This window comes from Pituophis catenifer, unplaced genomic scaffold, assembly GCF_029215685.1.
Source record: "Pituophis catenifer annectens isolate HBS135680 unplaced genomic scaffold, rPitCat1.0.hap2 SCAF_6, whole genome shotgun sequence".
Classification (NCBI taxonomy): Eukaryota; Metazoa; Chordata; class Lepidosauria; order Squamata; family Colubridae; genus Pituophis; species Pituophis catenifer.
The window spans coordinates 482,135-501,783 of record NW_027256886.1 but is presented as its reverse complement, the minus strand read 5'-3'; the positions used below and the strand labels follow the sequence as shown (position 1 = coordinate 501,783).

The 19,649-nt window shown below is 51.6% G+C and overlaps 1 protein-coding gene across 3 annotated transcripts in view; it reads left to right on the top strand.

Annotated features, from left to right (window-relative positions):
- The window catches only part of OPA1 (OPA1 mitochondrial dynamin like GTPase), a 67,353-nt gene that overhangs the window by 16,361 nt on the left and 31,343 nt on the right, over positions 1 to 19,649 (top strand). For 2 of the 3 annotated variants that reach the window (XM_070944905.1, XM_070944907.1), the window contains 7 exons: positions 8,969 to 9,036; positions 13,178 to 13,312; positions 16,356 to 16,409; positions 17,835 to 17,939; positions 18,269 to 18,355; positions 19,056 to 19,169; positions 19,286 to 19,366. In XM_070944905.1, the coding sequence (XP_070801006.1) occupies positions 8,969 to 9,036; positions 13,178 to 13,312; positions 16,356 to 16,409; positions 17,835 to 17,939; positions 18,269 to 18,355; positions 19,056 to 19,169; positions 19,286 to 19,366 (644 nt within the window). The remainder of the gene's footprint in view (positions 1 to 8,968; positions 9,037 to 13,177; positions 13,313 to 16,355; positions 16,410 to 17,834; positions 17,940 to 18,268; positions 18,356 to 19,055; positions 19,170 to 19,285; positions 19,367 to 19,649) is intronic. The other variant, XM_070944906.1, reaches the window with a different exon arrangement.

Genomic DNA, 19,649 nt, shown 5'->3' with positions numbered 1-19,649 from the left:
AGTTGGGGAGACGGCTGAGCTTTCACTCTCCTTTTGGCCCTTTTCAGTCCCGGTGAGGCCAGGTGGTAAAGCCAGTTCCCCTTTCCTTGCACCATCCCAGCCGGGATTTTGCCTTTATCCTTAGAATCGGAGAATCCTAGGGCTGGAAGGGACCTCAGAGGTCTCCTAGTCCAACCCCCAGCCCAAGGCCGGAGACCTTAGGCTTAGACCATCGGGGACAAACGCCGTTGTGGGATTCAACTGGTGTAACAACCAGTTCGCTGAGCGCAGGCACACTCTGCACGCGTGCGGTGCGTTTGAATTCAGCTCTCAAACTTACCTTCTACTGCAGCCCCTGTGAGTAAAACAGCCAATCAGCTGGGCTTCAAACAAAGGAAAGAAAGGTCAGTATAGAGCAGGGGCAGGCGGGCGGGCCCACCTTGATTGTCGGAGCAAACCGGTTCGCTCTCAGCTGATCGTTGGAGCTACCGGTACGCCTGAATCGGTCCGAATAGGCTGAATCCCACCCCTGGACAAACTGCTGTCCAGGCTTTTCTTGAAAACCTCAGCAATGGAGCCCCCACCACCCAGAGAGGCAAGCTAGTCCATTGATTAATTGCTTCAATTAACCAACGGAACAGGGTATCAATTGTACCCGAAGACGGTTCCCTCTCCTCAGGCCAGACTTTCTGGCCTTTAAAACTGCGTTTTTCCAACCTCGGCCGGCTCTGAAATAAACTGCAGCCTCAGGGTAGATTTTGGGAACGGAGCATGTCTGCCTGCCTGTGTTTCTCCTCCCTTCCTGCTCTAGTAAATCCTTTTCTAGTTCTTTCAGCTGCTTTGCAAAGCTAACCTTCCAGATGACGCCTTCTTGGCTTTCCTCTTGCAGCTTCCTCGTCTCCTCCTGTTCTCTACCCTCCCCAGGAACCCCCTTTTCTCCCCCTCTGCCCCGAGGGGGCAGAAACAGAGTCAGGAAACTATAGGCGGAATAAACGTCTCTGGAGAGTCTCAGTCATCCAGGTCAAAGTGGGCTCAAAGGTGCTTTTTTTCCTTGAGGAAGAAGAAGAAGAAGAAGAAGACAACGTTTCACTCCTTATCCAAGAAGCTTCATCAGTTTTGATGGTGGGGATCCTTCCATCCCCCCCTGCCATCAGAACCGATGAAGCTTCTTGGATGAGGAGTGAAACGTTTTGAAAAAGCACCTTAGGGGTATCCCAAAGGTACTTTTGATAAGAGGCAACTGGACTTTCTTGTTTTTCTTTGAAGGCATTTCACTTCTCATCCAAGAGGCATCCAGTCAGAGCTGAAGAAGCTTCTTGGATGGGAAGCGAAAAGTCTTCACAGAAAAACAAGGAAGTCCAGTTGCCTCTGGGAGAAAAGCACCCTTGGGCACAACCATGACCTGGGTGGCTGAGAATCTCCATAGACAAGGATAAGGGAGGTTTGAAGGAAAAGGGAGGTTCAGAATTGTAAAATGTAAAAAGCGAATGGATGGATGGTAATTTCCTTCATTTTTTTATTTATTTATTTATTATATTTCTATACCGCCTTTCTCCTGTAGGACTCAAGGCGGTGTACAGTCAAGAAAAATATAGACACACAAACATCATAAAATTGCTAATTAAAATTATTACTTAGTTTGGTCAATTAAATAAAACCCAGAATTAGATCACATTTAAAAAAATCATTCACATGTTCATATATTTAGCCTTCATGCCATCAAACTGGAATGGCTTGAGGCAGGTCTGCTCCTTCACAAAAAAGTCTCTCCCTCTACCTTTAGGCTAGCTGGAAAGAGATAAACCAGGCTCAGTTAATAAATTTCTAGATTATTAATCAGAGTGTTGCAATTGCTGCTAATTGTTTTATTACTGTTATTAAGCAACCGCTCTTTCCACATAATTCGATGAGGGAAATAGACATCCACACCGTAACAACTCCAACGCCAGTTCAGTTCCGATAGTATCAAAGACGGTGGCCTCCCTGGCTGCTCAAAGGTGCCTCTTTCCCAATTCCCCTTCGGCAGCCCAGCCTCCCCATTCCGTTCATTGCTTCAGCAGCCCTTGAACTTGGTCCCATTTTAGTTTGATTTTATTTATTTATTGCATTTCTATGCTGCCCATCCCACTCTCACGCGACTCTTTGCATTGCCCCAGGGCTTGGAAACAGTGTCCAAAAGGGCCCAGCCAGAGGAACCTAATCGAATGGGGTGGCCCCAACCGCCCCCACAAGCCAGCCCTGGTGTCTTTTCCTTGGCCTGAGGGTGAATCCAGGGACGGCACACGTGGCTGTACTGTAGTGCTCTGTTCCTTACCACCTACCTAGAGAAATTATGCCCCATTGGTGCATTTTAAAACGGGGATTACAAATAACCTGCGAGAGAACTTCCAGTGTCCTGTGGACAGACTCGTAAGAGAAAACTGCTAGGATTGCTTTTCTCAAAGGAGCTCCCTCACTGCAGAATACGGTAGCTTCCCCACCCCCAGTATCGTAAGCCTGGTGAGCAGGGCCCAGGCAGGTTGCTGGTCCAGGAAGGAAGGAAGGAACAGAATGAATGTGGAGCAGATTGTTTCTGAAATGGTGCGGCTTATCTGGGTTCTTCTGAAATTGGCTGGTACATTACGGGAACCGTTTCTTCCTTTTTCCAGAACGCTGCTACTACACTCCAGCATTGGGAAAATCCTCTTATCTGACAGCAACTGAGAGAACTTTTTTTACTTATCTACCTACTCTGTGCTCTATCCACGCCCCCTTTTGCACCCGAATCCCCAGTCTTTCTCTCAGTTGCTGACACACTGGGAGGATTTTCTCTGTGCTCTGAGTGTTGCGTTAGGCCTTTGGTTATTTTTGATTAGCCCCCTTTTTATTTTTCCCTTTTTTTGTTTTTCGGTTCAGTTTAGACTTCTGTCTTCTTTCTGGTGAGCCCCTCAGCTGCTTGTCGGTTTCGTGCCCAGGGAGCTGGGTCGTACCGGCTTTTGCGCTTTAGCGCCTGCTGCTGCCGGCTTCTGTCCCTGCGGGGCGGATCCGGTGAAGCCTTACTATTGCCAGAGAGGTCGGGGCTAAGGAATAGCTCCCCGACTCTCGTGTGGAACGGCGAGCCGGGCCGGAGGACATTTCAGGCGCGGCTACCGGCTCGCTGAGTTTGGAGGCGTGATTCATCCAGCGACCGTCCCGTCAGGCTTCTGCGGGCGGCGCTGTGTTCTGGCGGCGTGGATTGTCGGCCTCGGAGCTCCGGCCGTAAGTTTTAACTGGGGGGGGGTGTAGCGTGGCTGTCGGGGCTCGCTACCCTCCCGACGCGCCAAAACCGCTCCGATCTCCAGCCCTGGTTGGCGTCCGCGTCTGAGCGGCGCCAGGGGGGGGAAAAAGCGCTCCGCCATCCTTCGAAGCTCGGGCGGGCCGCCATTTGTAACTACGCCACCAACTTGCGGCCGCCATTTTGAGCATCAGGGCGACCGCCATTTTGGATGCACCTCGTGGCAGCGCGGACCCTAGTTAAAGGGCCGCAGCCTTTACCCCGAGGTCTGGCTGCTGAGTCTCTGTCCCGGTCTGGGCATTGACTCGAAGGAGGAAAGAAGGGGGGAGGAGCATCACCAGTCTATCGCTCACCCCGTTTGCAGCCTTTTGTGCAAGGCTTGTCCTCTCTCCTGGGCAGAAACAGGGGGCCCTTGGATTCAGCGTGGCAGGAGGGCCAGCACTGTTTGTTGGGGCATAGTACATTGCCCAGAGCGGTAGCCAGACTATCAATTCTACAATCAATTAGCAATTAAGCAAAATTTCATCTACTCATTCAATTAATTAATCAAACAAGCGGATATCTCTTAATTTTGTCTTCAAAGCAGCCAGTCATCCATTCAATCAATTAATTATTCAAATAAGCATATTTCCAATCAATTAATCAATTAATCAATTAATCAAGCAATCAATCACTGATTCATTATTTATTACTACAATTAATTTATAATTACTATTCAATTTGGGCATCCTCACCATGGCGGACTGCTCGTTCTCCTCAGACAGTGATCAGGAGGTTAGCCCTGTCAGATCTAAGTCCCGCAAGAAACAATCGGGCAAACGCTCTGCGTCTGGCGGTCACAAGTCCCGCCACTCTAAGACCTCCTCTGCCGCTGAGAAGGATGCTCTCAGGCGTCATAACGCCTTGGAAAAGAGATGTGAGAAGGCCAAGCAGGCGTCAGCTTCTTTGGTCCGTGGTGATGCGGGATCCGCCCACCAGACGGTTCCGGTTCCTGACCTTTCGGAGCGGAGAGCGGTCCAATCCGGTTCCTTGGCTTGGCAGAAGGGCGTGTCCCAGTCGATGCCTGATGTTTCCTCAGCGGGGTTGGAGGCATTCCCGCCCCCTCGAAGCCAACCTTCGGCCACTTTTACGCCTACAGCAGCGGGACTCAGAGAAGTGGGCAATCCTCCGCCTTCGTCCCAGTTCGACTTCCAGACGATGTTGTCAACAGCGTTGGCTTCTATTATGGCGGCCGGAGCGCAGACAGCGGCCCAGTCATCGGCGGCGGGAACTTCGGGCACGTTGGCCTCTTCAAGCTCTCGCAGGGCTCGTTCCCCCTCGCCTCGTGAGTCTGTTTCGTCTGAGGGCTCGGGCCATGACGAGGAGGGCCCCGATGAACTCGAATTCTCTGAGGATGAAGGTCTGTTACCTGACACTCCAGCCTTCACGGGCTTGTTTCGTCCCTCACTATTTAAGTCCCTCCTTCACAAGGCTCGTTTGACTACTAATCTGGGTTCGGTGGGAGCACAACCCCCGACTACCCCGTCTGAGACCGGTCCTCATGATGCCCTGTTTAAGCAAGTCAAGCAGGAGAAGGACTTTATTCCGTGCCCTCAACTGTTCGCGGATGTTCTGCAAGCGCCTTGGGCCCAACCAGGGTCGTCCACTGCACCAAACAATTTAGATAAGAAGCTGTTCTGTGCGGCGCCCGAACTTGAAGCCATGTTGGACGTGCCCACTGTGGATGCACCGGTGGCGTCTCTCACTTCGCATTCGATGGTCTCATCCGATCCGCTGGAGGGGCTCAAATCGGAGGACAGGCGCACCGAATTGGCCTTTCGTAGGTCTCATCAAGCCGTGGCCTGGACTGTTAGAACTGCCACGGCTACTTCATTCTTCAATAGGGCTTCTTTGATCTGGCTGCGCCAACTTCAGGAACGACTCCCTCCAGAGGATACCCGCTTGCGCCACGATATTAACAAAATTATTGCAGCCACAGAGTATTCGGCGGATGCTTCGTTGAACTCTGTCAAGTTTGCATCGCGGGCGTTAGCGACCTCTGTCACGTCCCGACGCCTTTTCTGGCTACGGCCGTGGAAAGCCGATGTGAAAACCAAGTGGAAGTTGGCGGCGGCCCCGTATAAAGCTCCGAACTTGTTTGGCACGGCATTGGAGCCGATTCTTGTGGAGGACAAAGACAAACGCAAAATTATGCCCTCGTCCTTTCGCAGACAGGACAGGCGTTACACCCCTGACACGCAACGTCAGCCATTTCGTTCCTACTCGGGGCAGGGAGGCCCCTCGACTTACCGGCAGTCGTTCCAGACTCCAGACCGCTTCTCCGACAGACAACGTTTCAGAGAGCGTGGCAGATCACAGTCCTCCTCCAAGCGCCCCTATCGTGGATCCACTTCTAGGCCCTTCAGAAGGGGCAAATGACTCACCGACTCCGGGACCAGTGGGAGGTCGTCTTCGGGCCTTTTGTCATCGGTGGGCCCGGTCCACTCCGGACGAGTGGGTGCGTCGTACTATTTCGGAGGGCCTCGCAATCGAGTTCATGGATCGGCCCCCACGACGGTTCGTCCGGTGCCCAGTTTCCCTGTCCACAGACTCTCGCAACCTGATGGTGGAAGAGATAGCGCACCTACTGGAGATCCGTGCGATAGAACCGGTCCCGTTGGACCAGCGGGGGACCGGCTTCTATTCGGTTCTATTTTTGGTTCCCAAAAGTTCGGGAGGAGTCAGAGGCATTCTCAACCTCAAGGAGTTGAATCGGGCGGTACGTTACCGTCGTTTCAAGATGCACTCCCTTCGGTCCATTCTGTCTTCTATTCGCCAAGGGGACCTGATGCAGTCGGTGGATTTGCGAGAAGCGTACCTGCATGTTCCAGTACTTCCTTCGCATCGACAGTTTCTGCGATTCGAGTATGCGGGCAGGCATTACCAGTACTGTGCGATGCCGTTCGGTCTTTCCTCGGCTCCCAGGACTTTCACCAAGCTGGTGGCGGTAGTGGCCGCTTCTCTCAGTACCGTTCCGGTGAGGGTGTTATGTTACCTGGACGACATTCTGATCCTGTCCTCGTCCAGGACACAAGCGGCGCAAGACAGGGACAGGGTGCTTTCGATGTTCCGAGAGCACGGTTTCTCCATCAACTTGGACAAGAGTCAGCTCGTCCCCACGACCGCGATCCTACACCTCGGGACCCTGATAGACTCAGAGAAGGGTCAGGTTTTCCTGTCTTCAGAGAGGGCGAAAAACATCAAATCGCTTGTGGGCCAAGTGCTAACCCGGAGGAGGGCTCCGCTATTGACGCTGTCACGTTTGTTGGGGAAGATGGTCTCGTGCTTCCGCGTTGTTCCGTGGGCACGCAGACATTCTCGTCCACTGCAATGGCTTCTTCTTCCATTCCAGAGAACGGGCAGTTCCAACTCCACAAGGACGGTGGTCGTGCCTCCGCGAGTCAGACTGTCACTGGGTTGGTGGAAGTCGTCGGCCATCCTGCAAGGTTGCAGTTTCCTGGAACTAGACCGGATCGTGATCACCACCGATGCCAGTCTCCATGGCTGGGGAGCCCACCTAGGTGCCCAGGTGGGCCAAGGACTATGGTCTCCAGAGGAACGTGCACTGAGCATCAACCTATTAGAACTTCGAGCTATTCGTCTCGCCCTTCTGCATTTCCAGTCGCTGATTTGGGGTCGTCATGTCCTGATTCTCACGGACAATACATCTGCCAAAGCGCACATAAACCGGGAAGGGGGGACGAAGTCACAGTCGCTGATGCTCGAGTCGACACGTCTGTTCAACTGGGCGGAGAGGAATCTGGAGTCCATCCTCGCAGACCACATTTCCGGGGAAGCCAACACACGAGCGGATTGGCTCAGCAGAGAAGTGATAGACCAGGCCGAATGGCAGCTGCTTCCCAGTCTATTTCAGGAGATTTGTCTTCGCTTCGGACGGCCTCTGGTGGACTTGTTCGCCAGTCCGACCAACGCCCAGCTTTCCCGGTTCATCACTCGTTATCCGACTCCAGCGGCAGAAGACACGAACGCTCTGCGGTGTCGTTGGCCAGCGGGTCTGCTGTATGCCTTCCCGCCCGTCACACTGATTCAGCAGGTGGTTCGCAAGATGATTGCGGAGAGGGCAGAGATGTTACTGGTGGCTCCACATTGGCCCCGCAGGCCGTGGTTCGCGGATCTGGTGGAGTTTTCGGTGACAGAACCGTGGGTGATTCCTCCACATCGAATCGTGCTGTGTCAGGGGGCCATTCGTCATCCCGAGCCCCAGTGGCTGCAGTTGGCCGTCTGGCATTTGAGCGCGTCCTCCTGAAGAAAGGCCGTTTGCCGGATACGGTGATTGGTACGATTCAGTCGGCCCGTCGTCCATCCACGACGAGGATCTACGAAGCCACGTGGAGGGCCTTTTGCCGTTGGTGTGCGACTGCTCATGTGGATCCTACGTCTGCATCGGTTCAGGATGTCCTCATCTTTCTACAGGCGGGTTTGGAGCGGGGTTTGTCTCCCGCCACTCTCAGGCGCCAGGTGGCGGCCCTGGCCACTGTGCTGTCCTGTCCACCGTACACTTCCTTGGCTCATCATCCGTGGGTGAAGGGGTTTCTTCATGGAGCTACGAACCTGAGACCGCCTACGGTTCACCGTTATCCCTCTTGGGATTTATCTTTAGTTTTGCAGGCTCTCACTTTGTCCCCGTTTGAGCCGCTGGGTTCCACTTCACTTAAGTTTCTATCGTTCAAAGTTGCCTTTCTCCTGGCGATCACGTCGGCTAGGCGCATTTCTGAGCTCGCTGCCTTATCCGTCAGGAAAGACTTGTGCATTTTTCATGCTAACACTGTGGTCCTGAGGATGGATCCTGCCTTTTTGCCCAAAGTTAATTCGTGGTTTCACCGGGCGCAGGAATTAGTGCTTCCGGATTTCTGCCCGTCGCCGAGTCATCATCGGGAGGTTCTTTGGCACACTCTGGATGTGCGCAGGGCGTTGAGACGTTACATGCGTAGGACGGCCGAGTTTCGGAAGACGGAGGCCCTATTTGTTTCGTTTCATCCTGCATCCATGGGTCAGAAAGTGTCGTCGACTACGATTGGTCGTTGGATTAAGGCCTGTATTGCTGCTGCTTATGAGAATCAGCGTCGTCCTGTTCCTGGGAACATTCTGCCTCATTCTACGCGGAGTGCGGCTACTTCAGCAGCCTGGGCTACCCAGGCTTCTGTGTTGGACATCTGTAGAGCGGCTACCTGGACTTCTTTGTCGCCTTTCATAAGACATTACCGGATTGATGCCTATGCCTCGGCTGAGGCGTCTTTTGGGCGACGAGTTTTGCAAGCAGTGGTGTCTGGGTCCTCTGAGTTGGATAGTGTTTTGCCCGTCCCTGGGAGTTAGGCTTGGGTATGTCCCAATGCTGGAGTGTAGTAGCAGCGTTCTGGAAAATGGACATTGACTTACCTGAATGTCCTTTTTCGGAACGCTGCGTATACACTCCATTTCCCTCCCTTTCTTTGTATGTTGGCTTGTGGTGGTTTTGTGTTAATAAATTTTGTTGTAGTTTACCTGTGGTGTCTTCGTTCAAGACTGGGGATTCGGGTGCAAAAGGGGGCGTGGATAGAGCACAGAGTAGGTAGATAAGTAAAAAAAGTTCTCTCAGTTGCTGTCAGATAAGAGGATTTTCCCAATGCTGGAGTGTATACGCAGCGTTCCGAAAAAGGACATTCAGGTAAGTCAATGTCCATTCCCTTCCCTTCCCAGGTTCTCCGGGGGACTCGGCCTTCAGAGCCACCGACCAGGGAGGCGAGAGTGACAAGCAGCACAAGAAGGTGAGCTGGCACAATTCTGTGGGGGGGAGCGAGAGCGGCTCAGCCAAAGCCTAGACTGACTGGAAGGCTAGGAGGGGCTCTGCGTTTCTGGGCATCCAAGCACAGGGGCTTTCTCAACCGTGAGTTGGGTTGCCAAAATGAGTTCTCCCAAATCCAGACAAATAGTGCCGATGAGTCATTCCTAACCAAGTCACAAATGCATTTACTTGCAAAATTTTAAGTTTCCGGAATGTTTTGCTTTGGAACAGAATAACAATTGCCTAAAAGCCTTAGCAGGGCTTAGTTGAAATTGCTCTCCCCACTTTTGCCTGCAATAATCAATGACAGGGTGACCCTTGAGGACTAGCAGAGAATCCTGGACTTCGCCTCCACCCCAGTTTCACTTCTTGCTCTGGACGTTTAGATTGGTAGATGATGCGGTGGATGGAGCCTGGGCCGGTGGGCTCTCTTGAGTGATGGCTCAGGAAAGGAAAAGAGGCCCCAAACCTCTGGGGGTTAAGCAGCCCTTTGCATGGAGCCCGGAGGATGAGGAAGTAACTGCCAGGATGTGGATTAACTTTCATGGCATTTACTCCCCATGTTTTTACTTAAGGTGGAAGCTCAAGGGAAGCCCAGAAAAGGCTGCTGGAAGTCAGAGGAGAGGGGAGTATCGGGCGTGGTTTACGCAGCCCCTCACTCTGGAGCCCCAGATGTGCCCCAGCTCTTAGGCTGGCTGGACCAGACCGAGATTCAGTGGGCTAATATTGTGCATCAATGAAGGAGAATCTTTGCAGCTCAGGGTTGAAACGAGGGCTCCTTGGTGCTCTCTGAGCTTGGTGGTTTTCTTGCAGACCTTTCATGACCCAAACTAGGTAACATCATCAGTGCTGGAAGGGAAGGGGGTTTGCAAGTGAGCATTGATGATATTTCCTAGTTGGGTAATGAAACATCTGCAAGAAAACAGCCAAGCTCAGAGAGCACCCAGGACCCCTCAGTATTTTATTTATTTATTTATTTATTTATTTATTTATTTATCAAATTTCTATACCGCCCTACTCCCGGAGGACTCAGGGCGGTGAACAGCCAAGATAAAATACAGATAATACAAATATTAAAAGTCCCTTAAAATTATTAAATATTTTGGCCGAAACACAGATTAAAACACCCAATTTATAAAATCAAACGATTTAAAAATTTAAAAGAGGAGAGTTAGGCCAGGCCAGCCTGCTGAAATAAAAAAGTTCTGAGAGCACGACGAAACGTGCGCAGATCCGGGATCCTCCGTCTCTCTGGGGGGAGCTTGTTCCAGATGGTAGGTGCCCCCACAGAGACTGCTCTCCCCCTGGGGGCCGCCAGTCGACACTGTTTGGCCGACGACACCCTGAGAAGCCCCTCTCTATGGGAGCGTACTGGTGGGTGAGAGGCTATTGGTAGCAGAAGGCGGTCTCGTAAATACCCTGGTCCGATGCCATGGAGCGCTTTAAAGGTGGTAACCAAACCTTGAAGCGCACCTGGAAGACCACCGGGAGCCAGTGCAGCTCGCGCAGGAGGGGGGTCACATGGGAGCGCCATGCCATTCCCATAACCACCCACGCGGCCACGTTCTGGACCAGCTGGAGCCTCCGGGTGCTCCTCAAGGGGAGCCCCATGTAGAGAGCATTGCAGTAGTCCAGGCGGGAAGTAACAAGAGCATGAGTGACCATATTTAACGAGTCCCGATCCAGAAAGGGATGCAACTGGCGAATCAGGCGGATCTGATAAAAAGTCCCCCTGGCCACGGCCGTCACGTGCTCTTCCAAAGACAGCCGTGAGTCCAGGAGGACACCCAAGTTGCAAACCCTCTCACGTTGCACGTTGGACAGTCACGCAGAGGCGAAGCAGGAGTGCTGGCCATTGTGAAGGGTCTGCCGGAGACCCCCTTCTGAGACCAGGAGTGCACGTTGCTTTGATGGGCAGGAAGGTGCTTTCAGCAGAGGTGAAGCTCCTGGTCTGAAGGGGCTGCCCTCCTTTTGCCTCTCCGTTTTTTTCTTTGCTCTCGTTTTTGGCAAGGAAGGGTGAAGGGAGGCTGTTGCTACCCCTCACCCTCCGATCAGATGGTTAGGATGCTGCCTTGTGGGGGCCAGGCTGCAGACAGGATCCCACCCCCACCCCCTGGCCATGCAGCAACAGCAACAACCCTAACCCTCCGGGCTGGTTTGGCAAGGAAGCTGGTGCCCAACAGTTGTGCTGGAGAGGGTGGAGGACACACACACACACACACCATCTCGCCCAGGGTTGCTGGCAGAAGGTGGCCACCCCAAGATTCTATGGAGTAAACTGGGAGCCCCCCCCCCCCCCAAGCTGAACTACTGGACCACCCTCCTCCCTTCTGGCTTGGCTTCCCCACGGCAGCTTCCTGCGTAATTGGCAGAAGGGAGAGGGGGCCTCTGTCAGCCGAAGCTACTTCCCAGGGTTGGTGCTGGGAGATAAAACTGGGGAAGGGGATGCCACTTCTCCTGCTTTCAGTTGCAGGAGGAAATCTCACCGTCCATGATTTCACAGTCCTTCCGGAGATAGTGCACGATGTCACATCCAACTATTCTGCAGTTCTGAGAAAGGAGAATCTTCGTAGCTCGGGGTTGAAAGGAGGGGTCCTTGGTGCTCTCTGAGCTGGGTTGGGGGCCGCTTGTTCTCTTTCAGCAGGACCAAAGCAGAACCCTGTGCAGGGCTGGTGTTCTCTTGAGGAGACCCTTAAAGGGGGCAGAAAGGTTAAGGTTCCCTTGTGCTGCCCCCCCCCTCAGCCTCCCCGAACCAAAGAAGGCCCCAATTCCATCAGCAGAAGAGGAAGGGGGGGTGGGAGCCTCGCACAGGGGTGAAGCAGCCCTTCATCTGTGTCTGTGCTTTGTCTGTGTGTTGCACTGTGCGTCTTTTCTTCGTGGCAGCGGGGCCTGGGGTGTCCTGCCCGGGAGCAGCAGCAGAGGGGGCGCAAGGGTCTTTGGACGCTGTAGGGGAAGGGGATGAACCAGGAAGGAAGCCCCACAAGGGAGGCCACCTCAGTTCTAGGGGTCTGTACTTGTCATGCTGTATGCTGTGCTCGGATCTGATTTGAGAACATTCAGCCACTGGGGGTACTGTATGTTGCAGACCCCCCCAAAAATAAGCAGGACTGGACTGAGAGACCATCTGGAGCTACATTTCCATAAACATAAACTTCCTGGTGGGAGGGAGGGGGACTCAGTGGAAAGAGGCTTAGCTTTTGACAAGGGTGGTTCCACTGCAGTGAGACCATCCCTCCTTCTCCCCTGCCCCCTTGGAGCAGTGCCCCCTGGTTGGAATTGCAAAGGAAGGGAGGGGTCTCCCCATCTATCCTGGACAGGCAGAAGCCGACAAGGCTGCCTTCCCGGAGAAAAGTAGCCTTTGAGGCCGGTGGTGCCAGACCCCTTTCTGTTGCCGCCTTGCAAGTGTGTGGGGAGGCTTCTGTCTGGGGGAAGGGAGGCCTTCCTCCCACCCCACCCCCCCAATTAACCCCACCTCTCCCAATGGAGAAGGTTTTATCTGCCTTGGACTCACAAGGATGCTCATCAAAGGCCGTCTCTGGTGCAGAGCACCAAGGATGGATGGAGTTCATTTATCAGTGGCTCATCTCCTCCGAAGAGGGGCATCCAAACCTCACTGGGGGCTGCGGCTGCTTTGTGCTCCTGGGAGCATCGGTGCGAACGTGGCCTTCCCAGTCACGTGGTTAAAAAAGGACACTCCCAACAACTGAAAGCTGCCCGTATTGGCAGAGATTGTGTCGGTTGTGCAGGTGTTATGTTGTACATCTGTGGCATGATGGGGAGAGAGTCATGATTGGATTCTTTCTCCTGCAAGTTTTCAACACAAGCTGTGATTGTCTGGACAGTCCCAAACATTCTGCAGAGGAATTTCATACTTGGACTCCTCAGAGGTTCCCCGTTTTCCTCGGGGAAAACCCTGAATGCGCTCGGCCTCTCCTGACCGTCCCTAGAAGGAGGCTCCTTTCTTCCATCCTTTTACATTCAGCTCCGCCGCCGCCGGTTCTGGTGTGCGTGTGTGTGTGTGTGTGCTACCCTGCCTTTGTGTTGCACCTTTTGGTTTAACATCATTGCCCCCCTCACCTCCATTTTTTTCTCCTCCTCCCCCTCTTCACCCCCGTGTGCGGCAGGGTCTCCTGGGCGAGCTCATTCTCTTGCAGCAGCAAATCCAGCAGCACGAAGAGGATGTCCGCAGGGCCGCTGACCAATTTGGGCCAGGCTCCTCCTCCTCCTCCTCCTCCTCCTCCTCCCAGCAGAAGCGCAAGGTGACGGCTCTCAGATAGACCAGGCAGGCCTTGTGGGGGGGGCTCCTGCTCTCCTCCCCACCCGCCTACCCCCTCGCTTTCACCCAATCAGACCCTTGGCAGTGCTTGAGCTCTGGTGGCTGGGCTTTCTGCTCTCGAGATCCGTTGGTTCATCCCGGGGCCGTCTTTCCAGCACGTGGATTCCTGCCTGTTTAATTCTCACAAAAGGGGCATTAATTTCCCTGGGGAAATTCCCACCGGCTCCTCCTCGCTTTTTTGATCAACTTTTGGAGACCCTTGGATGCTGATGGGGACAAAGACCTCTTGGTCTTTGTCACGTGTTGGTGGCCTCTTGTCTGGCTGGGTTCACTGGAGATCAGCAGTGAGAAGGTAAAGCTCCTTTCGGAGGTCACCCCTGGACTTCAGATCCTGCCCATTTCATGAGAGAGCCTCTGGGTTTGAAAGGTTCTTCCACAAGATGAGGGGACTCGGGGTGGGAACGGCAGAGGGAGCTCGGAGCTGAGGACAGACAGCTGGAGAGGGAGGTCCCAAGGGAGGTTGTGGCCCAAAATGTTGTGGGTCTCAAATGGACTCCAAGACCCCCTGTTGGAGCCCAGCCTGCACCCTCACCATCAAGACTGTTGAGCCAGTCAGAGAGGCAGCACGGAAGGGCTGCAAGGCTCACCTGGAGGAGACGGTGGGGCACTTTCCCCCTGGAAGGATCCGGTCATCCACCTGGGCAAATGATGAAAACTCTTTTTAATGTTTAACTCTTCCAGTGCTTTTAATGGCTGCACAGTCACCGGAGCTAAGCTTGATGGTTTTTGTAATTTGTAATTTAGTCCTGGATGGTGATTATTGCTTGAATCTGCTTTTGGTGAGCCAAGGAACAGGGTCTAACAGGATCTTCTATTCCACATACAGGCCGTGGTCACCATCACCTTGGATTTTATTATAGCCCAGGGATCTCCTTTTCTTGTGGAGAAAGGGATTAACCCACAGGCAAAACCATCTCATTTTTTTTCCAGCCATCCCACCTGTTCCCTGCTCTAGGAAAGGGTCAAAGGCTGTCAGCTTCTTCGGTCCACTCTGCTTTCTTTCCCTTGTGGAGAAGAAGCAGAGTTAGACTCCTTCAACTGGAGGGGGCTTTCATAGTCCTAAGATTCGATCCGCTCCATTCAGGGCATCACCCAGTAGTGGCTTTGCTTCAGCAGCCCTGCTTCCTCTGGCAGCCTGGACCGTTGCTGAACAGTGCGGTCCGTGAGGAGAAGTCTTCCAGCCCCTTGGCTCCCGTCCTCCCGCTGTAGAGGCAGATGATGAGCTGCTCAGATACTTGAAGAGGGCTGCCATCTTTCCCCTGGGCTAAGTTGCATGGAGCTTTTTCATCTGACTCTCCTTCCAGTCCATCAGCACGTGAAATCGTCCTTTGTTTGTCAGCACGATGCTCAGAACTGAACTTTAATGGATGGCCACCACAGAGATGATGTTAAGAGTGGATTAGACCAAAGTGTGGCCCCTGCGTGGATGGTGTCTGTGGCCTCGCTGACAATCCCAGCTGCAAGGGAGAAAGGCTGTTGCAAACTCCTCCTGGTCTGTTTTCAGGGTCTTTTGCATCTGGCTGCCACATCTTAGGCCAAGGAGTGTCCAACTTTGGCAACTTTGTGAACTTCCAACTCCCAGAATTCCCCAGCCAGCCATGCAACGACTTGCCTCCAGAGGTTGTGGGTGCTCCATCACTGGAGGTGGCCATCCGTTAAAGTTCAGTTCTGAGCATCCAGCTGACAAAGGATCGTTCATGTGCTGACGGCAGGCATGGGGAATTCTCTCCCCAAGTCTTAAAAGCTGCCAAGGTTGGACACTCCTGTCTTAGACCAAGGTGCTCTCGCTTGACAAAACAGAACATCTCTAGTCACATATTTAAATAAAGGAGATGCTTTTTTTCTGATTTCTTGCACGTGGCCAATTGTTCATAAAGCAAAAAAGAAGGCACTATAATTGGCCAACAGTTCAGTGATTGTTCTGGAGAAGCAGGAAGTGCAGAAAGCATAAACCTTTTGCACAGCATTATTCCGGGTGCTTCTCAGCCATGCTGGAAAATCTGCCCATCACTTTGGAGCGTAAGAGAGGCTCAGATGAGAACAGACCAGGTTTATTGCTTTAACTGTGTCCTTCACCCAACGCTCCCTCCTAGCTCCTGGGCCACCACTCCTCTGGCAGCTGCTGCCCAGGGCTGCTTTTGGGCTGATGTCAGTTGAAAGCATTCAGGCGGAGAGGCTCTCCCTGTTGAATGGCTGCAAGCTCTGTGCACAGAGGAGTGACAGAACACCATTCTGGTGCACAGTATAAAGAAAGAAAGACCAATTTTTTTCCTCTTAAGTTTAGACCACTTGTTATTTTGAACATTAGAATAGCTCCTGCTGCTAACACCCACTGGAGCTGTGCCTAGTTGAGACTTTTTGAAGGACAACCAGTGATGTGAAATACATGGAAGAGAGATTAATGAATATAAAGCAAATATTTTCCCCAAATTGTAAAACCAAAGCCTAGTGAGTATCATTTTTAAAAACCTCTTTATTAATAGCTCAGCAGATTTATTTATTTTTTTGAGCAGGGATGGATGGAATTAGAGAAATTAGCCATATTATTAGTGCATACTTAAAATATCTTTTCATTTAGAAAAACACGGTTCCCAAGGCTAGTAGCTTTCTCAAGTGCACTGCTAATAAGGCCATAGCTGCTTTTAGAAATGAGGCGACTGAGTCAGTGTAGCAGCCATTAGAGCAAAATGCTGTTAAGAATTGAGTCTCCTTCCAAGTCCAAGCTGCCCCATTTGACCAAATTGTTCTTGTAAAACAATGACTCTTAAAGCTTATGATCTCTTGCATCTGGATTTTTTAATTATTATTTATAATTTCAGCTTGTATAGCCATCCACTCCTACAGGACTCATCAATCTAACAAAGATTAAAACAATAAAAAGGCTAAATGAATTTTTATCCCACGATATAGACGTAGGTAACATCTGAAATGCCCACCGCGCGTTCTGTGTCCTTTTGCTGTTGCAGGTTTCTGATAAAGAAAAGGTCGATCAGCTCCAGGAAGAATTACTACGAACGCAGGTAAGGGAACTTTGCGATGCATGAAGCCAGAGATCCAGATGTGGGTCCCCGATGCTTGTTTGGTGCATTGAGTATTCTTACTTCCCAACTCAATTACAGCAATAAACGTTATCACTTATCACCTTTGTCCAGCTGTTGAAAGCTGGTAGACTTTAGTTTGGGATGGTTCCAGGAGGGTCTCCCTCCCAGTGGAGGGGAGAACTTGAAGTGTCTGTTGGGCAGGAAGAGGCTGAGGATGACATACCTTCCCTAGCAATTCACAGAGGATGTCTATGGTCATTGCAGATGGTTGCTTTAGTCCGGCAAGATTCTGTCTGTAGGCAAATGGAAATAAAGGAACTACTCAGAAGGAACTTCACGCGTCGTTCTTGGTTTTTTAGACCTGACAGGAACTCTTCTAGGATATTTTTGAAATCTCTTCAGTTCTAACCCTTTGCATTTTATTTTGTCATTGAAGTTTGCGTAGGGGAGGAAAATGCTATTTAAAAATACAATCGGATTCATTTTTAAATATTTCTCAATAACCCTAACCCTAACCCTCATTGGGATATTTTTGTTAGTCTCTCTAAAAAAACAAAACAAATCCTAAACCGTTGGTATCCAAGCTTGGCAATGTTAAGACAGGTGGATTTAATTCTGGGAGTTGAAGTCCACCAGTCTTAAAGTTGTCATGGTTAGATACCTCTGTCCTAAATATTTATGTGAGTGGCTTCCTTTTTAGTTGTGGAGGCTGTCTGCGTTATCAATGATTTTGCCTTCTTAGAAGTGTGTTTTTGACAGCCATGTGACACCACCACCAGCGCTTGGGGAGGTCCAGGCTGCCCATCCAGGTGAGGGCCACTTTCTAACCATGAAGCCACCTGAGTTTTCCATCCCAGTGAACCGCCCTGGTTAATCTCTCCTTGCAGAAGATGAACATTTCTGGGGAAAGACCCGGACAGGGTTGAGGGTGAGCCCAACCACCTCTTAAAAGTACCATTATTGAATAACTACTTTACCTTTCCTGGGAAGCAAAACACAATGTTTTGAAGGAATCCGAGATCGTTTGGACAAGAAGCAACAGATGGAAACTAATCAAGGAGAGACACAACCTAGAACTAAGGAGAATTTTTCTGACAGTTAGAACAATTAATCAGTGGAACGACTTGCCTCCAGAAGTTGTGGGTGCCCCATCGCTGGCAGTTTTATTGAAGAGACTGGCCAGCCATATGTCTGACCTGATACAGGGTCTCCTCCTTGAGCAGGGGGTTGGACTAGACAATCTCCAAGATCCCTTCCAACACTGTTATTCTATTTTTCTTGCTACATTATTGTTCATCATAGGGCTGGGTAAGAGAGAGCAGCAGCCTGTTTCATCTCCCTGCCTCCTTGTCTCCTGTGCTTCCCTCTCAGTCTTTAACGTTCCCCACTTGGGTCTCTTGGCAGCTGAAATACCAACGGATGCTTGAGCGTCTGGAGAAAGAGAACAAAGAGCTGAGGAAGGTAGTCCTGCAGAAGGACGAGAAAGGCATTCATCAGAGAAAGGTGAAGGTAAGGGATGCAGAGTAGGCCTCCCCTCCTCCCGCGTTATTTCTTGGTTAAAAGCACCCCCTCCCATGGGTGGCAGTGGCAGGGAAGCCCCTCCGCCTAGACCCCCACCAGTCAGAGTCCTTCGGCTGACGGGGTCCACAACATCCCTTCCTGCCTGCCTGCTTGACTGGGTGGGAACCTTCCCGCTCCAGTCCCTCAACTGGTCTGCTGCACTGCAGTGGCTCTCTGTGTGTCTGTCTATAACTGTGACAAGAGATTAGACCATGAGAGTGGGACCCCCCCTTCTTCCCTGGGCTTCGGCATCACTCACTTCATTGTTTCTTCCCTAGAAATCTTTGATTGACATGTACTCCGAAGTCCTGGATACTCTGTCAGACTACGATGCTAGCTACAATACCCACGACCACTTGCCTCGGGTAAGTCGGAGATGAGCCTCTTCATTCTTGTCAGAAACACCTAGACATATGTCATTCAACACTGAGTGTCTACTGAGATTCCCCAATTGTTAGGGTATTAGGCAATAACTGGCTGCTTTGGGAGCATCCCAAGTAGACTATATCTAGATGGAATTTATCTTGATGTCATTGGATCATCTCTAGTGGAACTTTGGAAAAGCTTGGTTTTCCAAAGCTGCCTCGTATAGAAGCAGGATTCTGGAGCCATGGATAAAAATGCCATTCGTCCCAACTCAGGTGAAATCCTTTTGTTTCTTTGAAAAACCCAGCTGTCAGCATTCCAGAAAACCCCCCAACTCCAAGTAAAAACTCTGAAGCAAGCATTATTCAAAGTTCTATTTACTAGAATAGGTAAACTGGCACATCTGGGAAAATCCGAGTTTTCCCCCAGTAAATCAAAACCCCCAAAACCATCCCCTCACTCCTCAGACGATCACATGCTCCAATCACCATCTGTCCCGTCTCGAGACACTACTCCCACCTCTCCTCTTCCAGATGCAGGATCGGCCTGACCTTGACCGACAGGAAGAATGCTGTTATGTCTAAAGACAACCCCTCTACTAAATCCCCCCTCCTACTTTCCCACACGTTCGAAGGTGGCAGCATGGAAGCTTCCGACCTAATCTGGCTTCCAAAGCTGACACCAGCATTTGCCTTCCAGGTGGTTGTGGTGGGAGATCAGAGTGCTGGCAAAACCAGCGTGCTGGAAATGATCGCTCAAGCCCGGATCTTCCCTCGGGGCTCAGGAGAAATGATGACACGCTCACCTGTCAAGGTAGGGACGCTACACTCCCCAAACCGCGAGCTTTCCAGAAGAAGGAGAGCCTGATCCAGGGAGATCCGCTCAGATGCTTAACGCTTCCCCTTGTTTGAATCCACTTTGGACCTCAGGTCACCCTCAGCGAAGGTCCCCACCACGTGGCCGTATTCAAGGACAGTTCTCGCGAGTTCGATTTGAACAAGGAGGAAGATGTAAGTTTCAAGGAGCAGAACGCTGCCAGAGGGTTTGTGCTTTGGTTTTTTCCTTAAATCATCCCCCACAGCCCACAGGGTGAATGATCTGCCAGGGGTTGCAAGACATGTCAGTCAGTCAGTCAGTCAGTGTCACAAAATGGGCCCTGGCCGAAGGCTTCCTTAAGGGAGGAGCGATGTCTGTGTCGCTGAAAGAGGCTGTGGTGCCCCTCCCTTCTAGGTGCTTGGAGCGCCTGGCGCTTCTAGGGAATTCTAGCTGTATCTCCCAGTTCCCCGTCTTGGG